At 48.9% G+C, this 20,532-nt stretch overlaps 1 protein-coding gene and 5 non-coding genes across 10 annotated transcripts; 4 read left to right on the forward strand and 2 right to left on the reverse strand.

Annotated features, from left to right (window-relative positions):
* Positions 1-4,997: 4,997 nt before the first annotated feature.
* Positions 4,998-5,132, reverse strand: LOC112610457. Its single transcript, XR_003116357.1, has one exon. It is a non-coding gene; the product is annotated as a U8 small nucleolar RNA (small nucleolar RNA).
* A 62-nt stretch (positions 5,133-5,194) lies between these two features.
* On the reverse strand, positions 5,195-8,236 carry TMEM107 (transmembrane protein 107). Of its 5 annotated transcripts, none has more exons than XM_025362509.1 (5): positions 8,038-8,227; positions 7,794-7,861; positions 7,592-7,692; positions 6,086-6,161; positions 5,195-5,818 (listed from the first exon to the last, which is right to left on the reverse strand). In XM_025362509.1, exons 1-5 carry the CDS (start codon positions 8,122-8,124, stop codon positions 5,749-5,751), a joined length of 402 nt encoding a protein of 133 aa, XP_025218294.1. In that variant the 5' UTR covers positions 8,125-8,227; the 3' UTR covers positions 5,195-5,748. The 5 variants fall into 5 exon arrangements, with proteins under 5 accessions (XP_025218294.1, XP_025218295.1, XP_025218291.1 ...); XM_025362506.1 differs by having other exon boundaries at positions 5,280-5,818; positions 6,065-6,161; positions 7,592-7,710; positions 8,038-8,236; XM_025362507.1 differs by having other exon boundaries at positions 5,280-5,818; positions 6,065-6,161.
* Positions 8,237-18,495: 10,259 nt separating this feature from the next.
* On the forward strand, positions 18,496-18,567 carry TRNAW-CCA. The gene has a single exon. It is a non-coding gene; the product is annotated as a tRNA-Trp (tRNA).
* Positions 18,568-19,005: 438 nt separating this feature from the next.
* On the forward strand, positions 19,006-19,087 carry TRNAS-GCU. The gene has a single exon. It is a non-coding gene; the product is annotated as a tRNA-Ser (tRNA).
* A 219-nt stretch (positions 19,088-19,306) lies between these two features.
* On the forward strand, positions 19,307-19,380 carry TRNAT-AGU. Its single transcript has one exon. It is a non-coding gene; the product is annotated as a tRNA-Thr (tRNA).
* A 684-nt stretch (positions 19,381-20,064) lies between these two features.
* TRNAI-AAU lies at positions 20,065-20,138 on the forward strand. Its single transcript has one exon. It is a non-coding gene; the product is annotated as a tRNA-Ile (tRNA).
* Positions 20,139-20,532: the final 394 nt, after the last annotated feature.

Consider the following 20,532-nt stretch of genomic DNA (forward strand, 5'->3'; position numbering starts at 1 on the left):
TTTTTTTTTTTTTTGAGACGGAGTCTCGCTCTGTCGCCCAGGCTGGAGTGCAGTGGCGTGATCTCGGCTCACGGCTAGCTCCGCCTCCTGGGTTCACGCCATTCTCCTGCCTCAGCCTCCCGAGTAGCTGGGACTACAGGCGCTGCCACCACACCTGGCTAATTTTTTGTATTTTTAGTAGAGACGGGGTTTCATCATGTTAGCCAGGATGGTCTCGATCTCCTGACCTCGTGATCTGCCCGCCTCAGCCTCCCAAAGTGCCGGGATTACAGGCGTGAGCCACCGCGCCTGGCCAACATTCTAATATATATTTAAGTGTGTGAGTGTTTTCATTTATGCCTTCAGTGTTTTATTACCATACTTTGAGACTTCGAGAACAGCCTGGGCAACAAAGCGAGACCCCGTCACTACAAAAAAGTTAAAAATTTAGCTAGGTGTGTTTTTACCTGCCTGTGGTCCCAGCTACTCTGGAGGCAGAGGTGGGAGGATTGCTTGAGCCCAGAAGGTCAAGGCTGCAGTGATCTGTGATGGCAACACTGCACTCCAACCTGGGTGACAGAGTAAGACTCTGCCTCAAAACAAAACAAAATAAAAAAGCCATCAAAGTTAGCCAGTAGTAGCAGTGGGTGCCTGTAATCCCAGCTACTAGGGAGGCTGAGGTGGGAGGATCACTTGAGCCTGGGGCAGTTGAGGCTGCAGTGAGCTATGATCATGCCACTGCACGCCAGCCTGAGCCACATGGCAAGACCCTGTCTCAGAAATAATAATAATAATAATAATAGGACTGAGCACGGTGGCTCACATCTGCAATCCCAGCACTTTGGGAGACTGAGGTGGGCAGATCACCTGAGGTCAGGAGTTCGAGACCAGCCTGGCCAACATGGTGAAACCCCCCCAGTCTCTTCTACAAATACAAAAATTAGCCAGGTGTGGTGGCACACGCCTGTAATCCCAGCTACTTGGGAGGCTGAGGCAGGAGAATAGCTAGAACCTGGGACGCGGAGGTGGCAGTGAGCCTAGACTGCGCCATTGCACTCCAGCCTGGGCAACAGAGGGAGACTCTGTCTCAAAAAAAAAGAGAAAAAGAAAAAGAAAAGAAGGAAAGAGGGGAGGGCAGGGGAGGGCAGGGGAGGGGAGGGGAGGGGAGGGGAGCGGAGGGGAGGTTAAAAAGAAAAATACAAAAATCAGCCGGGGCCGGGCGCAGTGGCTCAAGCCTGTAATCCTAGCACTTTGGGAGGCCGAGACGGGCGGATCACGAGGTCAGGAGATCGAGACCATCCTGGCTAACACGGTGAAACCCCGGCTAACCCGAGAGGCGGAGCTTGCAGTGAGCTGAGATCCGGCCACTGCACTCCAGTCTGGGTGACAGAGCGAGACTCCGTCTCAAAAAAAAAAAAAAAAAAAAAAAAAAAAAAAAAAAAAATCAGCCGGACGTGGCAGCGTGTGTCTGTAGTCCCAACTACTTGGGAGGCTCAAAAAGAAAAACGAAAAAAAAAAAATTTAAGTTATTCAAAATATAAAGGTTAAAAGTTCCAAGATTTATTTGAGTACTTTTATGGTTTTGTTTTTGTTTTTGTTTTTTAGACAGAGTCTCCCTCTGTCACCCAGGCTGAAGTGCAGTGGGCGATCTCGGCTCACTGCAACCTCCGTCTCCCGGGTTCAAGCGATTCTCCTGCCTCAGCCTCTAGAGTAGCTGGGATTATAGGCACACGCCACCACGGCCGACTAATTTTTTTTATTTTTACGGTGCTGAGATTAAAGGCATGAGCCACTGCGCCCAGCCTAATTATTTTATTTTATAGCATGCTTTTATTTCCAGGAAGAGTCCAGGCTTCTCTTTTCCCAAAAGTTCCAGCAATAGTCCTATGTTGTCAAGGTTTATGCTTGAACCAATCACCGTGCCCAGGAAAACAGAATGAGTCTAGAGAGGAATGGTAGGGAAGGAGTGGCTGTCAGCCTCTTCCTAACCACGGGGACTAAGAATAAGGGAGGGTCTCCCGAAAGAAAATGGTAGTGCTGCTGGGCGCGATGGCTCACGCCTGTAAACCCAGCACTTCAGAATGCCGAGGCTGGCGGATCACCAGGTCAGGAAATCGAGACCAGCCTGACCAACATGGTGAAACCTCGTCTCTACTAAAAATACAAAAAATAGACGGGCTTCGTGGCAGGCGCCTGTAATCGCGGCTACTCAGAAGGCTGAGGCAGGAGAATCGCTTGAACTCGGGAGGCTGAGGTTGCAGTGAGCCGAGATTGCGCCATCGCACTCCAGACTGGGTGACAGAGCGAGACGCTGTCAAAAAAGAGAAAGAAAAGAAAAGAAAGAAAAGAAAAGAAAAGAAAAGAAAAGAAAATGGTGGTGCTATTACCAGAAATAAAGGATGGATACTGAACTGGCAAAAACAGCAGATATCCACTATGATGGGAGAATCCCAAGACCCAAATCAACTCAGGGAAAAGGCACTGAGCAGTTACCACAGGCCTAACACTCTGCTACCCTTCTCCCCTGACAGATAACTGGATTGTCTCAGTTAATTCTCTCAGCGATCCCATGAGATATTGTTGTGAACTGATCTGAGCCAATCTGTCCCTTTGGTGGGTATCAATAGCATTTCCCCACCGCCTGGTAGAAGTTGGAGATGCAGGAGAATTCTGCTGCACATACGAATATCTACCACAGAAAATTAGCAAGCAGGTTCAAAACGGTTCATGCAGCCTTGATGAAGTCCCTGAACCCTGCAGGAAAAGGTCACCTGAGGCAGATGCAGCAATCCCCCAGACACAAACTTGCTACTCACATAAAAAGTATGAGTGTGGCCGGGCGCGGTGTAATCCCAGCACTTTGGAAGGCCGAGGCAGGTGGATCACGAGGTCAGGAGTTCGAGACCAGCCTGGCCAACATGGTGAAACACCATCTCTACTAAAAATACAAAATTTAGGGCCGGGCGCGGTGGCTCAAGCCTGTAATCCCAGCACTTTGGGAGGCCGAGACGGGCGGATCACGAGGTCAGGAGATCAAGACCATCCTGGCTAACACGGTGGAACCCCGTCTCTACTAAAAATACAAAAAACTAGCCGGGCGAGGTGGCGGGCGCCTGTAGTCCCAGCTTCTCGGGAGGCTGAGGCAGGAGAATGGCGTAAACCCAGGAGGCGGAGCTTGCAGTGAGCTGAGATCCGGCCACTGCACTCCAGCCTGGGCGACAGAGTGAGACTCCGCCTCAAAAAAAAAAAAAATACAAAATACAAAATTTAGGAGGGTGCAGGGGCTGGCACTTGCAATCCCAGCTACTCGGGAGGCTGAGGCAGGAGAATCGCTTGAACCAGGGAAGCGGAGGTTGCAGATCACGCCACTGCACCCCAGCCTGGGCGACAGAACAAGACTCCATCTCAAAAAAAAAAAAAAAAAAAAAATTATGAGTGTGGATGAGGGAACTGAGGCAGAGAGAGGGCAAGTGACCTCCTGATAAGAGAAAAAAACGCACTGGGACCCCAGCAGGCAGTCTGGCTGCAGAGGTTATTCCTATAGTCCTGGCCCAGGGCTAGGGCTCACATAAGCGAGCTGAGATCTGGAAACCAGCAGCATCTAGTTTGAAAACAAGAGATGGATGAAGTGACCCGAGGAGTAGTGATCACCGGCACTTTTGGGGCAAGCAGAGGAGACAACCCAGTATTATGTCCCCAGTAACTGACACACTGCAGGTACTCTAAGTATTCATTGAATGAACGTAAAAGGGAACAACCAGAACAGTACAGTAGTAGGCAAACCAGGGGAACCACTGTTTCAAAACTAAGGGAGAAAAAAGTGCGAAAGAGGGGAGTGGGCCAAATGCGGTGGCTCATGCCTGTAATCCTAGCACTTTCGGAGGCCTAGTGGGGAGGATGGCTTGAGCCCAGGAATTTGGAACCAGCCTGGGCAACACAGTGAGACCCTGTCTCTATAGAAAATGTTAAAACTTAACCAGGTGTGGTGGTGCTCACATATAGTCCCAGCTATTTGGGAGGCTGAGGCAGGAGGATCATCTGAGCCTGGGAGTTCGAGGCTGCAGTGAGCTATGATCCCACCACTGCACACTACACTCTAGCCTGGGCAGCAGAGTGAGACTGTCTAAAAAAAAAAAAAAAAAAGAGGGGGTGGTCAACATACCATATGCTGAAGAGAGGTCAAACTCAAACTCAAGTCTGAAAAGTGACTCTGGATTTGGGAAGCAGAAGTCATTGGTGATGATCAGTTTCTTGGGGGTGTACTGGTAGATTTTTAACAACCAACTCTCCAAAAACAAATGTATCCATGTATATACATAAGTGTATGATAAATTGTACTGGTATAAAGTATGGATAGCACAAAATTTACAAATAAAAAGGCCAGACGCGGTGGCTCACGCCTGTAATTCCAGCACTTTGGGAGGCCGATCACCTGAGGGCGATCATCAGGGCGGATCACCTGAGCTCAGGAGTTCGAGACCAGGCTGGCCCACATGGTGAAACCCAGTCTCTACTAAAAATACAAAAAATAGCCGAGCATCGTGGCACCTGCCTATAATCCCAGCTACTTGGGAGGCTGAGGCAGGATAATCTCCTGAATTTGGGAGGCGGAGGTTACAGTGAGCCGAGATCAGTGCAGTGCACTCCAGCCCTGGGGACAGACCAAGACCCTGCCTCAAAAAAAAAAAAAAAAAAAAACCGTTCCTATTAAATGAGTATCATCCTAACGGGAACCATCCTGTGCACAAGATTACAGATTTTTACTGATGTGCAGTGTTTCCTGAGAAGAGGTGAAGCGTCAAAGTATCAAACGACAAAGAACAATGGGAGACCATTTGCACAATCCTACCTCCTAAGTTCCAATAAGCAACAAATATAAGTCACAATTTTCAAAACCAGATAAATTTTGCGAGATCACAAAACAGCGAAATAAAAAAACTATTCCATGCACCGCATGATAACTACGTTAAGTAAACTAACAATCAACATAACAGAAACCAGAGCGATCGTCAGGAAGAATCAGATAGGAGCAATCAGGGTGTTGCAAGTCCTGATTACGCAGAGACGTTAATCACGTTTCATGCATTCTCCAATCATCATATTCTAATCTGCCCTCCAAAGGAGGAACAGGTAAGGATTATCCCACCTGACGATATTTGTTAATAGCCGACATTCCGCACTCAGTCAAAAAGATTCCGTTATCAGCTAGGGTGAGTTCACGACGCGTTGGTATAAGTAACCCTACTACTTAGCATCCTTCCAGTTGTATTGCCATATTTGCTTGCACATTTTTAAAAGAATTTTTTCATTCGGCTGCCGAAAAGGAATAAATTTCTTTTTCCCAGAATGCTCCGATCATTTACGTGCTGGACGTTGTAACTGTAAGCACTTTCTATTTACATATCTCCGCCCACTCCCTTCCGCCAGACAACTACCGTAATAACCAAAATAGAAGCGATACCAAGTATCTTACGGTCTGCAGGACTAGAAAATAACGTTGCTTCTTTTTTTTTCTTCAGTAGTTTCGCCATCTCAATTGTGCCCTGAAAACTGTATATATCTTAATCTTACTACAAAACATATTTTATTACAAACCACTAAATACAATGCGGATAATCCCAGACTCAAGACGTAATTATTCCAACACATATCCTCCAGCAGAAGCAGTTTCCGAGGGGAGGACCGAAGCCTATGCCTTCCTTCTTCCAGGAATACGAAGCGGCCCTTGCCCCTGTAGCCTTCGTCCTTAGGTTCCCGTCATGAAGGTGCTCAGAAAGGTTTCTTTTTCAGCCCAAAGACGGTGACGAATAAAGTCATTTCAGTGACAGCTGGAAGGGCACTACCGAGGCAAGTGGTAGATTCAGAAACCCTTTCAATATAAATACCCAAATCTCCAAACCAGAGAGCCCACCCCCTGAAAGTGTAGGACAGGTGGCATGGGGTAGGGAATGAAAATTCAAAAGACTACAGTATGTTAAGTGGATCTGGTATCTCACACATAGAGGAAAGGGCAGGGTGGGGGGAAAACCCTCAGGTTTAGGGTCAGCCTTCCTCCCTCATTCCCGAATATTGGATGCTACCACACCTGCAGAAGACAAAAATGTACCAATACGTAGTGCACTCCCAACGCTCGAATATGAAGAAGGACAGGGCCACGGATGCACTACAGTGAGCCCCAATGGCTTGGGAAGGCACCAGAGTTAAGGAAAGTCTTTGGATCGACAGATAGTGAGGGGTCAGAAAAGGCCAAAGGCCAGTGGTGGGGTTGGCATCTGCATTCAGGTTCATCGCTTGCTCCCTCACCATATTGCAAGGGCTAGAGTCAGCATCCCCGACTTCTGAATTTTAGGACAGTCATGTGAGGAGAGACCAGAGTGACTGCGCATATGGGATCTCAGGCTACCCTACCCCACCCCATATCTAGGGGCCAGCCTGGATCCTTCAGATGAGAGGTAAGAGTACGCTCTCCTGCTATGCCACACAGGAGTGCTGACAGCGACTTGATATGCGCTGGAATCAGCCTCCAGTGTCCTGGTCCTCCTGGTCCACAATTCTCTGACCCATGTGCCTGGCTTCCGTTGCCTCTTCTGAGTTCCCAATGTGCTTTATATCTTTCGTTTTTTGCCAGAGTCTTGCTCTGTCGCCCAGGCTGGAGTGCAGTGGCACGATCTCAGCTCACTGCAACCTCTGCCTCCTGGGTTCAAGCAATTCTCCTTCCTCAGCCTCCTGAGTAGCTGGGATTACAGGAGTGCACCGCCACGCCCGACTAATTTCTGTATTTTTAGTACAGACAGGGTTTCACTATGTTGGTCAGGCTGGTCTTGAACTCCTGACCTCAGGTGATCCACTTGCCTCGGTCTCCCAAAGTGCTGGCATTACAGGCGTGAGCCATCGCACCCTGCCTGTGCTTTCTATCTTTACACACTCCCATAGCACAGTGCTTATCACACTGAATTACAGATATGTACCTACCGCCTCCTCATGGTTAAAAAAATAAAAAAAGGCCGGGCGCGGTGGCTCACGCCTGTAATCCCAGCACTTTGGGAGGCCGAGGCGGGCGGATCACGAGGTCAGGAGATCGAGACCATCCTGGCTAACACGGTGAAACCCCGTCTCTACTAAAAATGCAAAAAATTAGCCGGGCGAGGCGGCGGGCGCCTGTAGTCCCAGCTTCTCGGGAGGCTGAGGCAGGAGAATGGCGTGAACCCGGGAGGCGGAGCTTGCAGTGAGCCGAGATCGCGCCACTGCACTCCAGCCTGGGCGACTAAGCGAGACTCTGTCTCAAAAAAAAAAAAAAATTAAAAAATTAAAAAAAAGTGGAGTTTTTATTATTACTATTTATTTTGTAGACACGGGGTCTAACTATGTTGCCTCCTGCGCGGGCCTCCCACAGTGCTGGGATTACAGACGTGAGCCAACGTGCCTGGCCAAAAACTGTATTTTACTCTCATTTCGGAATTTTAAGTGCCTAGTAAACAGCAGGATTTAGCACATGGTTGAAGATCTTTGAACTGGAGAGACTGGCTACAGCAAACACTATTGTGTCAAGTGGCTGAAGGGAGTCCTGATAGAAATGGGTCGTGTGGGAAAGGTGGGCAGGCAGAAAGGATACAGATGAGGCTCTGGGTGCTGTTGAACATGGAGACTCCTGAGAGGAAACCGGCCAGCTCCACTGCAAAGAGGCCCAGGGTGACAGAAAGCGCGGCCACCAGCCTGCAGAGAGGAAGTGGACTGGCCCAGGCCTTTGGACTTCTTCTAAGACCCCTCCACTCCCACCACCTCTTCGTTCTGGCCACCCCGTCCCAAGAGCTCACTGAATGTCCTGCTTGTCATACTCCTCGGGGGTGAACCTGAGAGGCAGGCAGGCCTGAATGTTGCTGTCCTGGGAGCAGGGCAGAGACGAAGAGAAGTGAAAAAGGGGCAGGCTGCTGGGCAGGCCTGGGGGCGGCGGAACACGAGAAAACCCAAGTGGGTAAGACACTGGGAGAGGGGCAGGGTGGGGCGGGGACGACTCCGAGATGGGAATGGGGGCGGACGGAGGGCAGCCGTGGGTCTTACCCGGGACCAGAATAAGGTGATGACGACCACCAGATGCGCCAGGAGCGTCAGGAAGCGAGAGGGCACAAGCCCTGAGACCCGGCCCATGGCCCTTGGGAACAAGAGCGGCGGTCTCTGAGGCTGGAAGTTCAGAGACTGCGACTCCCGAAGTCCACCAGCAAGCGGACAAATCTAGACGAACTCCTCCTTTCCGCCAGCTCGCGCACCGCCCAGTTGCCTTGGTAACCGCGTACGCGGGCGTGCTGCCGCGTTCTCGGAAAACCTCGCGAGAGCAGTACATTCTCTATCTGCTGTGGGTGTTTCCGGGCTAACTCAGGTTAGGGGTACCCGAAGGAGCTTCTAACTCAATGGCTGGGTACCCGTGCGCAGCCAGGCCCTTTGTTTCTCAGAGGGTGAGGGGTGGCACAGCCCCGCAGCCCCCGATCTGCCCACGCAGGGCCGACGAACGGAAACCCACCCTGGCCTAGCCTGGGGACACCTCTGCTTCCCCGGTTGCCCACGCCGGGGGCGGCCCCCAGCCCCAGCTACGCTGCCCAGTTGTGGATCACTTGAGATCACTCCCACCGCCACGCCGGGCTGAGGTCCCCGCCATGCCAAAGACTCACACCCGCTCCCCTTCCCCTTCTCCTCATGCCTTTAACTTCCCACCAAGCTGGGCCTGAGAAACAAGGGATCCGAACGTGGAGAGGCCGGTGTTCCTGGACTGCTCGGCAGTTACAGATTGTCACAGAGCCCCTGGTTGTCTGAGGACCCTAGGCCTGAACCTTCCTTGAGGAAGACTGATTTCTTTCAGACTACTTTGCTCAGTTTGGTGAAGGATTTGCAGAGTGCAAAAAGTGGTCAGCGTCCTTAAACTAGCGTGGGAATAAGAGCAAAGCAAGGTGGCTGGAAAGGTGGGAGTGGACGAAGGGAATGGTACAGTCCCTGCGTCTCTGGGAGGCTTGGAGCCTACGGGAAGGGAAACTCAACTTAGATTTCTTTATCTCTTGGAGGTGCTGGACCTCCGACATTGCCCAGCTACAGTCCAAGAAGCTCTTATCACCGGCGACGTCATGACCTTTGGGCCTCAGCGCAGGTCCCTGCAGATCTGAAAGTTCTCTAATTGCTCAGTCAAGTCCCATCCTCAAGGAAACTCCCGGCCCATTTCCCAGGAGAACAATCTCTTCCTACTTCCCACTCGACATGTCAGTGCCTTTAGCCAGACTAAAGTACAAGCCCAAGAGGCATTTCTCATTCCTTCAACAAATATTTTTATATATTTATTTATTACCTAGTAATAGTATTCTAGTCAGGGAGATCAACAACAGACATGCAAACAAATAAATCCGTAAGATAATAGGTGCTACAAACAGGGATACGCGGGCCAGGCACAGTGGCTCACGCCTGTAATCCCAGCGCTTTGGGAGGCCGAGGAGGGCAGATCATCTGAGGTCAGGAGTTCGAGACAAGCCTGACCAACATGCTGAAACCCCATCTCCACTAAAAATACAAAATTAGCCGGATGTGGTGGCGCGTGCCTGTAATCCCAGCTACTCGATTACTACTACTCGATTAGCTACTAAGGCAGTGGAATCGCTTGAACCCGGGAGGTGGAGGTTGCAGTGAGCCGTGCCATTGCACTCCAGCCTCTGCAACAAGAGCGCAACTCCGTCTCAAAAAAAAAAAAAAAAAAAAAGGAAACGCTAGAATTATAATTCTATAAAAGTAGGGCATTTATAATTCTATAAAAATAGGGCATTTATTCTTAAACTTTATTTTAGAAACTTTGGCCAGAAATTGACCGGAAGTGGTGGTTCGCGCATGTAATCCTCGCACTTTGGGAGACCGAGGCAGGGAGATCACCTGAGAGCAGGAGTTTCAGACCAGCCTGGCCAACATGGTGAAACCCCATCTCTACTGAAAAAAAAAAAAAAAAAAGCCAGGTATGGTGGCGCCCGCCTGTAATCCCAGCTATTCAGGAGGCTGAGGGAAGGAGAATTGCTTGAACTCGGGAGGCGGAGGTTGCAGTGAGCCAAGATCGTGCCACTGCACTCCCGCCTGGGAAACAGAGCAAGACTTAGTCTCAAAAAAACAAAAGGAAGAAAAAGAAAATGCATTCTGGGACCAGAGGCGAAAGCTCATGCCTGTAATCCCAGCACTTTAGGAGGCCAAGGTGGAAGTATTCCTTGAACCCAAGAGTCTGAAGCCAGTCTGAGCAACATAGTGAGACACCTCTCTCTAATAAAACAATAATAAAGGCCTGGAGTGGTGGCTCACGCCTGTAATCCCAGCACTTTGGGAGGCAGAGGCGGGCAGGTCACCTGAGGTCAGGAGTTTGAGACCAGCGTGACCAACATGGTGAAACCCCGTCTCTATTAAAAATACAAAAAAAAAATTAGCTGGGCGTGGTGGCACGTGTCTGTATTCCCAGCTACTCGGGAGGCTGAGGCAGGAGAATCATCTGAACCCAGGAGGCGGATGTTGCAATGAGCCGAGATCTTGCCACTGCACTCCAACCTGGACGACAGAGCGAGACTACATCTCAAAAAATATATATATATGTATTTATATATATATTTATATATATATTTATACATATTTATATATTTTAATATATTTTAATATATATTTATATATATATATACACACACACACACACATATACATTCAGATATATCTTTTTAATGAAGTTTTAGGCTGGGCACAGTGACTCATGCCTGTAATCCCAGCACTTTGGGAAACCAAGGCGGGTGGAACACCTAAGGTCAGGAGTTCAAGACCAGCCTAGCCAACATGGAGAAACCCCATCTCTACTAAAAATACAAAACTTAGCTGGGCATCGTGGCACACACCTGTAGTCCCAGCTATTTGGGAGGCTGAGGCAAGAGAATCTCTTGAACCCACGAGGTGGAGGTTGCAGTGAGCTGAGATCGCACCACTGTACTCCACCCTGGGTGACAGAGTGAGATTCTGTCTTTAAAAAAAAAAAAGTTTTAAACAATAAACATTAATATTTTCTGAGTCTTATATAGTATTATCATTAAGACATGAAATTGAGGGAAAAAAGGAATGATTTGTAGGATTGAGAGTCCCTAAAGTGTTGAACTCCTATATATTGAAACTATGTGATGACATTTTCATATAAATCATCTCTTTAAAAGACAGCACAGCCTTTTCTTCATATTGGAGACAATGTAATCACCAAAACTTGCTTTTATTCCCATGAAATGAAAGATTGTGATTTTTCTAGACTTTACTGAGGAGTTATTATTATTATGTTTTTTTTTTTTTTTTTAAAGAGCTTCAACAAAGTGTCTCTCTGTTTCTGTTTTTTTAGACAGGGTCTCACTCTGTCACTCAGGCTGGAGTGCAGTGGTATGATCATGACTACAGTGACCCTCGACCTCCCGGGCTCAGGTGATCCTCCTGTCTCAGCCTCTGGAGTAGCTGGGACTACAGACACGTGCCACCATGCCCAGCTAAGTTTTGTATTTTTAGTAGAGACCGGGTTTCACTGTGTTGGCCAGGACGGTCTCCATCTCTTGGCCTTCTGATCTGCCCGCCTCAGTCTCCAGCACCCAAAGTGCTGGGATTACAAGCGTGAGCCACCATGCCCAGCCTTTTTTTTTTTGAAACGGAGCTTTTACCTTTGTCACCCAGGCTGGAATGCAATGGCATGATCTCGGCTCACTGCAGTTTCCGCCTTGCAGGTTGGGGCGATGCTTCTGCCTCAGCCTCCCTAATAGCTGGGATTACAGGTGCCCACAACCATGCCCAGCTAATTTTTGTATTTTTAGTAGAGACGGGGTTTCACCATGTTGGCCAGGCTGTTCTCAAACTTCTGACTTCTGACTTCAGGTGATCCACCCGCCTTGGCCTCCCAAAGTGCTGGGATTACAGGCGTGAGCCACCATGCCCGGCCGGTTCTTTTCTTAACTGTTGGACCCCGTCAAAGTTCTGAAGATAGTTTCAAATCTCCCTGCTCTCAGGATGGACAAGGAAACCTATCAAGTTTTCTCCTTTGAAATGATCCCCATTGCAAATGATTCCTAAAATGAGTGATAGTAATGACACCTAATTTACAATGAGAGATGAGCTTCCTGTATTCTCCAATGCAGAAATTACAGCATAGTAAGCATTCAAACGTTCTTAGGAGACAGGATAAAAAGACTGAAGGTTTGGCCGGGCGCGGTGGCTCAAGCCTGTAATCCCAGCACTTTGGGAGGCCGAGACGGGCGGATCACGAGGTCAGGAGATCGAGACCATCCTGGCTGACACGGTGAAACCCCGTCTCTACTAAAACAATACAAAAAACTAGCCGGGCGAGGTGGCGGGCGCCTGTAGTCCCAGCTACTCGGGAGGCTGAGGCAGGAGAATGGCGTGAACCCGGGAGGCGGAGCTTGCAGTGAGCTGAGATCCGGCCACTGCACTCCAGCCTGGGCGACAGAGCGAGGCTCCGTCTCAAAAAAAAAAAAAAGACTGAAGGTTCAGCCTAGGCAACATGGCGAAACCCCATCTCTACAAAAAAGTACAAAAAATTAGCCAAACACAGTGGTGGACAACTGTAGTTCCAGCTGCTTGGGAGGCTGAGGTGGGAGGATCAACTGAACCCAGGAAGTAGAGGCTACAGCGAGCCGTGATCACACCACTGCACTACAGCCTGAGCAACAGGAGTGAGACCTGTCTCAAAAAAAAAAAAAAAAAAAAAAAAGACTGAAGAACTCTTCATGCTTTTCTTCCCTGTCTGTAACTTACATGCATTTTTTACCTAGACCTTCAGAGGTGAGCTCCCTTAGTGAGGGGTTCATCAAATATAAGTGTTCACAGATTAAAGAAGTTGTCATAGGCCAAAAGTGAGGAAAATCCAGGACCTGCTTTTGCAAGGTTTTCCGAGGTCGCTGAATAGAAGGAAGTGAAAGAGTCAGCAAAGTGAAGATCTAGGAAAAGAGCATTTCAGACAGAGGACACGGCAAGTGCAAAGATGGTGAGAACAAGCCAAGTGTGTTTGTTGAACAGTAAGGAAGCCAGCATTTCAGAAGCCTAGTGATGGAAGGGGAATATCAGTGTGAGGTTGGTTAGGTAAACAGCAGAGTTCAGATGAAGTCAGGCCTTGCAGCTACAGGGAGGGACATGGTCAGGTCGGTGTTCTAGATCATGACTCTAGTTGCAACATGGATGATGGATTTTAAGCAAATTTTATTTTTATTTATATTCTTTTTTTTCATTTATTTGTCTTTGTTTTAAGCAGATTTTAAACAGAACACTAATGAAGAAGCCATATAATTATCCAGAAGAGACAGGATGAGGCTTGGACCAAGTAGGTGGAGGGTATCAAAAGATATTTAGAAGATAAAGGAAGTTTGGACTTGGTGCTGTGGGTGAGTGGGGAAAAGGGAGGGTCAGGATGACTGTTAGATTATGGGGGCTCTGACAGCTGGAGGTTTGGGACATTCTGCTTATAATAGGCCTTCTGGGCTGGGCGCAGTGGCTCACACCTGTATTCCTAGCACTTTGGGAGACTGAGGCAGCCGGATCACGAGGTCAAGAGATCAAGACCATCCTGGCCAAAATGGTGAAACCCCATCTCTACTAAAAATACAAAAATTACCCGGGCGTGGTGGTGCGCGCCTGTAGTCCCAGCTACCCAGTTACTCCGGAGGCTGAGGCAGGAGAACTGCTTGAACCCGGGAGCTAGAGGTTGCTGGGAGCCGAGATGGCGCCACTGAACTCCAGCCTGGTGACACAGGAAGACTGTGTCTCAAAAAAAATATAAAAAATTAAAAAAATAGGCCTTCTGCATAGAGGACTTACTATATAAGTAACAACGGGGTAGTCACATTTCATGTCCTGAATTGATAAACAGTGAGTAGCCTGTCCTGTCATTTTCCATGACCTTGATTCACAGAAGCCTTCCCTACAGAGACGCTATTTCTAGCCTGCTCACAAAACTGGTATTTAGAGCCAGCCAGTGGCTATAGGAGGTACTGCTGGTGACGAGGTGTCCCCCAAGTGACTACTTACTCCAAGACTGGGACCTGCAAGTACTAAGATTTGAACTCTTAATAAAAGGAGTTAAAAATTGTTTTTTTATCATGGACAAATTCTAACATGAAAAAATAAAGAAAATACCCCAGTGCGGTGGCTCACGCCTGTAATCCCAGGACTTTGGGAGGCCGAGGCGGGCGGATCACGAGGTCAGGAGTTTGAGACCAGCCTGGCCAACATGGTGAAACCCAGCCTCTACTAAAAATACAAATATTAGCTGCGTGGTGGCAGGTGCCTGTAATCCCAGCTACTCGGGAGGCTGAGGCAGGAGAATCATTTGAACCTGAGAGGCGGAGGTTGCAGTGAGCTGAGATGGTGCCATTGCACTCCAGCCTGGGTGACAGGGCAAGACTCCTTCAAAAAGAGGGGAGGGGAGGGGGAAAAGGGAGGGAGGACGGAGGGGGAGGGGCGATAATGAACCCCTCTATTCTGCTTCAACAATTATCAACACATGACCAACCTTGTTTCAGGTATACCCTCCCTTATAGCCCACACCTGGTTATTTTGAAGCAAATCCTAGACATTATCAAACACTTCAAATTGCCCAAATGTCTCCTACATACTTTTTTCTTTTACAGTTTGTTTGAATCTGGGTCCAAATAAAGTCCACACACTGCACCTGGTTGTCACGTCTCTATTCATCTTGAGTCCTGCCTCCTCCCTACCCCCTCACCTCCCTTCTCCTTCTTTTCTTTTCTTGCAATTTATCAGTTGAAGGCATAGAGCCATTTCTGGGCCTTATTCTTGTGATGTCATTTAACACGTTCCACCATGCCTTGTATGTCCTGTAAACTGGTTCTTAGATCCAGTGGTTGGTTAGTGTCATGTTCAGTTTTCTGGTAAAAATACATCATGAGTGGCAGTTTGTCCTTCCCATTCCATTGCATCAGGACGCCTGCTTTTCCCTCTTTTTCTGGTGTTAAGGCTGAACATTGGGTTCAGGTGTAGTCAGACTAGGTAACAATTATAAAATTCCCCATCAGTTTTTCACCTGATGGTTTAGTTGATCATCACTGCCTAGCTCTATTATTTCATTAGGAGTTGCAAAATTGGGATGTCCTAATTCTACCATTCTGCAGTAAGAACTTGCTGTCATCAATTTGTTTACCATGAGATACAGGTCATACAGGAAAGGCAGGATAAATGTGTGGGTTTTTTCTTATTATTTACCAGTTTTCAGAAAAATTAATTGATTCTCTAGCATCTTGCAAAAGTAGTTGTTTTTAATATCATTGTGAACTTGGACATTTTAACATCTTTTGTGTATTTCAATCCATTGCAGTTATTCTTTTTGATGTTCAAATTGTCCCAATTTTGGTCAGTGGGAGCTTCTTCTGGTTGGTGCCTAAACTTTTTTTGTTTTGTTTTGTTTTTTGTTGTTGTTGAGATGGAGTTTCACTCTTGTTACTCAGGCTGGAGTGCAATGGCGCGATCTCTGCTAACTACAACCTCCGCCTCCCAGGTTCAAGCGATTCTCCTGCCTCAGGCTCCTGAGTAGCTGAAATTACAGGCATGTGCCACCACACCCGGCTAATTTTGTATTTTTTAGTAGAAACGGGGTTTCTCCATGTTGATCATGGCTAGTTCGAACCCCGAACGTCCTGATCCGCCCGCCTCGGCCTCCCAAAGTGCTGGGATTACAGGCATGAGCCAGCGGGCCAGTCTCCTCCTCTTCCTCCTCCAGACAGAGCGAGACTCCATCTCAAAAAACAAACAAACAAACAAACAAAACAAACAAACAAACAAAAAACATGATTCTCTGACTATTTGGGAGGCAGGGAAATTAGAGAGGAGTCCGCTACAATAATCCAGCAAGAAAGGCTGAGGGGTTGTCAGTGGGATGGGGAAGGACGATTGACAGGGGGATAATTGAGGAAACAGAATTGACAGGATGTGGTGACTGGAAGTAAGACGGAAGGGGGAGGGAAGAATCAAGGATGCATCCCCCAGCCTGGGCCTGGCCACTCTCTGGGAGTGCAGAAAGACGGGAAGGAAGTATGGCAGGGTCAAGTGAAGGTATCAGGAGGCACTACACATCAGAGTCCAGAGGTGGGAGCGAGATTCAGGAGCCCTCAGCACGCAGGAAATAGCTGAATCCGTGGAACATGTGTAGCAGGAGGAGAGAAAACCTTACCCGAGGAAAACCAGGATTTACAGGGAGAACAGAAAAAGGAGACTGGAGATGGGCGAGGTGGCACAAGCCTGTAATCCCAGCACTTTGGGAGGCCAAGGCGGGTGGATCATCTGAGGTCAGGAGTTCAAGACTAGTCTCTCCAACTTGGTGAAACCCCGTCTCTACTAAAAAAAAAAAAAAAAAAAAAAGAAAGAAAGAAAAAAAAATTAAACTAGCCGGCACCACGCCTGTAATCCCAGCTAGCTACTCGGAGGTTGAGGAAAGAAAATCACTTGAACCTGGGAGGTGGAAGTTGCGGCGAGCCAAGAATGCGCCATAGCACTCCAGCCTGGGCGACAGACTGAGACTCCGTTTCAAAAAAATTTTAAAAAGAAAAAGAGACTGGAGCGGGGAGCCATTTAGGAAGGGCCAGCAAACTAGTGTCAAGACAACCATGGGAAATGAGGCTCATGGAGAAGACGTTGCCTGGAGTCGGTTAAGGTCAGGCCTGAGAATGCCTGTGGGCGTTGACATCTCTGTGGTCCCTGATAACTTTCGAAAGAGCCACTGTGTAGAAATTTGGCTTGGATGGGAAGGAATGAGATACAGGCATGACCTCTTGTGGCATCTCAGCCTGTTGAACTCCTTTCATTGTTCAAGAAACATAGGCGGGCGAGGTGGTTCACGCCTGTAATCCCAGCACTTTGCGGAGCTGAGGCGGGCGGATCACGAGGTCAGGAGTTGAAGACCGGCCTGGCCAACATGGTGAAACCTTGTCTCCACTAAAAATACAAAAATTATAGCCGGGCGCAGTGGCGGGCGCCTGTAATCCTAGCTACTTGGGAGGCTGAGGCAGAGTTGCTTGAATCCGGGAAGCGGAGGTTGCAGTGAGCCGAGGTCGCGCCGCTGCACTCCAGCCTGGACGACAGAGAAAGACTCCGTCGCAGAAGGAAGGAAGGAAGGGAGAAAGAGAGGGAAGGTGGGAAAGAAAGGGAGGAAGGGAGGGAGGAAGGGAGGAAGGGAGGGAGGAAGGGAGGGAGGGAAGGGAGAGAAGGAAGGAGAGAGAAAGAAGAGAGAGAGAAAAAAAAAAACAATTGAGACCTCTTTCAGCTCCATCGCAGAAAGAAAGAAAGAGAAAGAAGGAAAAGAAAGAAAAGAAAAGAAAAGAAAAGAAAAGAAAAAACAATTGAGGCCTCTTTCAGCTCCAGGTGTCTCCCTTCAGAAGTTCCCAATTTTGTCTCACCCGGGGAGCTTAAAAAAAATGCGGATGTTGGCCGGGTATGGTGGCTCACGCCTGTAATCCCAGCACTATGGGAGGCCGAGCCGGGGGATCACCTGACATCGGGAGTTCGAGACCAGCCTGACCAACATGGAGAAACCCCGTCTCTACTAAAAATACAAAATTAGCCGGGCGTGGTGGTGCATGCCTGTAATCCCAGCTACTCGCGAGACTGAGGCAGGAGAATCCCTTGAACCTGGAAGGCGGAGGTTGCGGTGAGCCGAGATTGCGCCATTGCACTCCAGCCTGGGAAACAAGAGCGAAATTTCGTCTCAAAAAAAAAAAAAAAAAAAGAAATAATGATGTTTGTGGTGGTCAAAATTAGAACAGAGATTGCCTCTGGGAAGGGAGGAGTGGGGATCCGTAGAGAAGGGACATGTAAGAACCTTGAGCAAGGGAAATGTCCTATATGTTTTTAAAGAGTTGTGATTTGCGCAGGTGTATGTATTTGTCAAAACTCATAAAATTATAGACAATATTTATGTGCCCTCAAACAGCTGAAATATCGATATTTTTCGAAAGTTTTACATCTCGATGCCAGAGCTCTTCCCTGGACCGTTTAAATCAGAACCTCCGAACCCGGGGGTTGTGCATGGGTACATTCAAAGGCTCCGCAGGCGATTGTAAAAGTGCAGCAGGGGAGGAGACGCGCTGCTGGGGGAGCAAGTCTCTCACCCCTTCAGGTGCCCTAGGCACTCTGGCACTGCTCCATCACTTTCCTTCTGGTTCAAATCCTTCCATCTGTTTCTAGGCAGGTCGACCCGGGCTGGGCTGTAAGTAGCTCGGGACTCTCTATCTGGGCGTTGGCAGGACGGTGGGGGCCAGGAGGGACAGACCGCTGAGCCTGGATTCCATAGTCACTGCCCTGGGGTGCCACCCGCCCGACTTGCCCTACAGGGCCGCTCGGCGAGCGCAGATACGATCCCGCAGCTGTTCTGAGGGACAGGAATGCCCCAGGTGCCCATTCATGCCTCGATCAATGACCCCGGCCTCCTGGGGGCACAGTGGTCATGGGGAGAACTGAGCCGCCGAATGGCCGGCCGACCTCGTGGCGCAACGGTAGCGCGTCTGACTCCAGATCAGAAGGTTGCGTGTTCAAATCACGTCGGGGTCAGCGAATTTTTTTCTTCTACTTTTATTAACTCCCCTTAATTTAAACTATGGTCGAGCTTCAGCGTTCAGGTCATTGAAGAATCAATATCCTCTTGGGTCCTGAAGGGGAGGGGTTTCTGGCACGAATTTCCGAGGCCACCCCGTCTGGGCAGCCCAACCTCGCGGGGGTTTTTGCGATGGATCCGGGTACCATAATTCCGGGCGGATAACGCGCCTCCTCAGGACAGGAGCAGTTCTAGACCTCTCAGCAGAGAGAGGAGGTTCGGACGATCACGCATGGGAGAAATCGGTCTACGATCTGTGAGTCCTCTTTCCAGTGCTGAGCTGGTTCCTTCAAAATGCGCAGCCTTCGCGACAGAGGCGAACCCCACTTGCGGGAAGTTCAGGTCCCAGAGATGTGAGATGCGGAGGGCTGTCTGTACACCAGAAACTATCCGAAGACGAGGTGGCCGAGTGGTTAAGGCGATGGACTGCTAATCCATTGTGCTCTGCACGCGTGGGTTCGAATCCCATCCTCGTCGGCTACGGAAGCCCTGTGGTCTGAGCTCAAGTTTTGTAACACCAAACTAGGATTTCTCTTGTTACTCCGAGTCACTCCATTCGGTTTTCGTGTCTTTCCCAGCTGCTTCCATCCTTTCCGCATTTTCCAAGGCGGCCGACTTTTTGTGACATTTTTGTATTCATGCTCAGCAATTGAGCTGACCTGGCCAAGGAAATAAGATCCCAGGCGCCCTTCCGGCGGCGCCGTGGCTTAGTTGGTTAAAGCGCCTGTCTAGTAAACAGGAGATCCTGGGTTCGAATCCCAGCGGTGCCTAAGTGTTTCTCCACGCTTTTGCCAACATTAAACATTGCGAGGAGAGTTGCAGAGCCTCATAACTTCCAGCCTGTATGGTTTATTCACATAATCATCTGTCTTCTCTCGGTGCATGTGCGACACGCTGTTGGGAATTTTGCTCTTCGTGCACAGTGTACTTGCGCCTCGACCTGCAACTACCCCCCAACTACCCCAGTCGCATCATCTGTACTTGTCAGTACTGTGACTTGTTACTCGTCTAGGTGCTCAGTCAGTTTTTGTATTCTGTTTTCTTTTTTTTTTTTTTTTTTTGAGACGGAGTCTCGCTCTGTCGCCCAGGCTGGATTGCAGTGGCCCGATCTCGGCTCACTGCAAGCTCCGCCTCCCGGGTTCACGCCATTCTCCTGCCTCAGGCTCCGGAGTAGCTGGGACTACAGGCGCCCGCCACCACGCCCGGCTAGTTTTTTGTATCTTTTAGTAGAGACGGGGTTTCATCGTGTTAGCCAGGATGGTCTCGATCGCCTGACCTTGTGATCCGCCCGTCTCGGCCTCCCAAAGTGCTGGGATTACAGGCTTGAGCCACCGCACCCGGCCTGTATTCTGTTTTCATTTCTGACAAAGAAGTCCCACAACTAAAGGTTTATTACGAGAGGACTGAACAGTATTGTAACTAAATAACTTTATTTCAAGCGGTTCTTAACAGCTGGCCGGTTAGCTCAGTTGGTTAGAGCGTGGTGCTAATAACGCCAAGGTCGCGGGTTCGATCCCCGTACGGGCCATAGCTGAAACTTTTCAAAAGCGGCATTCCGCAGTCTGTTTTAGAGCCAAACAACATCACTGGTGAAAACCAGCGAAACATTTCCAATCCCAGAAGAGGAAGTGTTTTGGAGCACATTCTAAATGTGGGTGTGTCTTGAGAGGAAGGGATTGAGAGAAACCCGGGTTGTTTCATGATCTTTGCTTCTGCATCTTAATGGCCATAATATATGGCTCCTGAACTTACTGTGTGAATTGTAAACAAAAGGCTTTGGGACTGATTTGTCTCAAACCACGTGACACTGATCTGCAGAGTGTGGGAATGGTCAGGAATGGAGCTGACAAGTGTTCCCAGTCTTCCTCCAGAGGTAAGATGTCCGTCCAATCCACCCAGTCCCTGCCTATTCATCAGGACCT

Source organism: Theropithecus gelada, chromosome 16 (genome assembly GCF_003255815.1).
Source record: "Theropithecus gelada isolate Dixy chromosome 16, Tgel_1.0, whole genome shotgun sequence".
Taxonomy (NCBI): domain Eukaryota; kingdom Metazoa; phylum Chordata; class Mammalia; order Primates; family Cercopithecidae; genus Theropithecus; species Theropithecus gelada.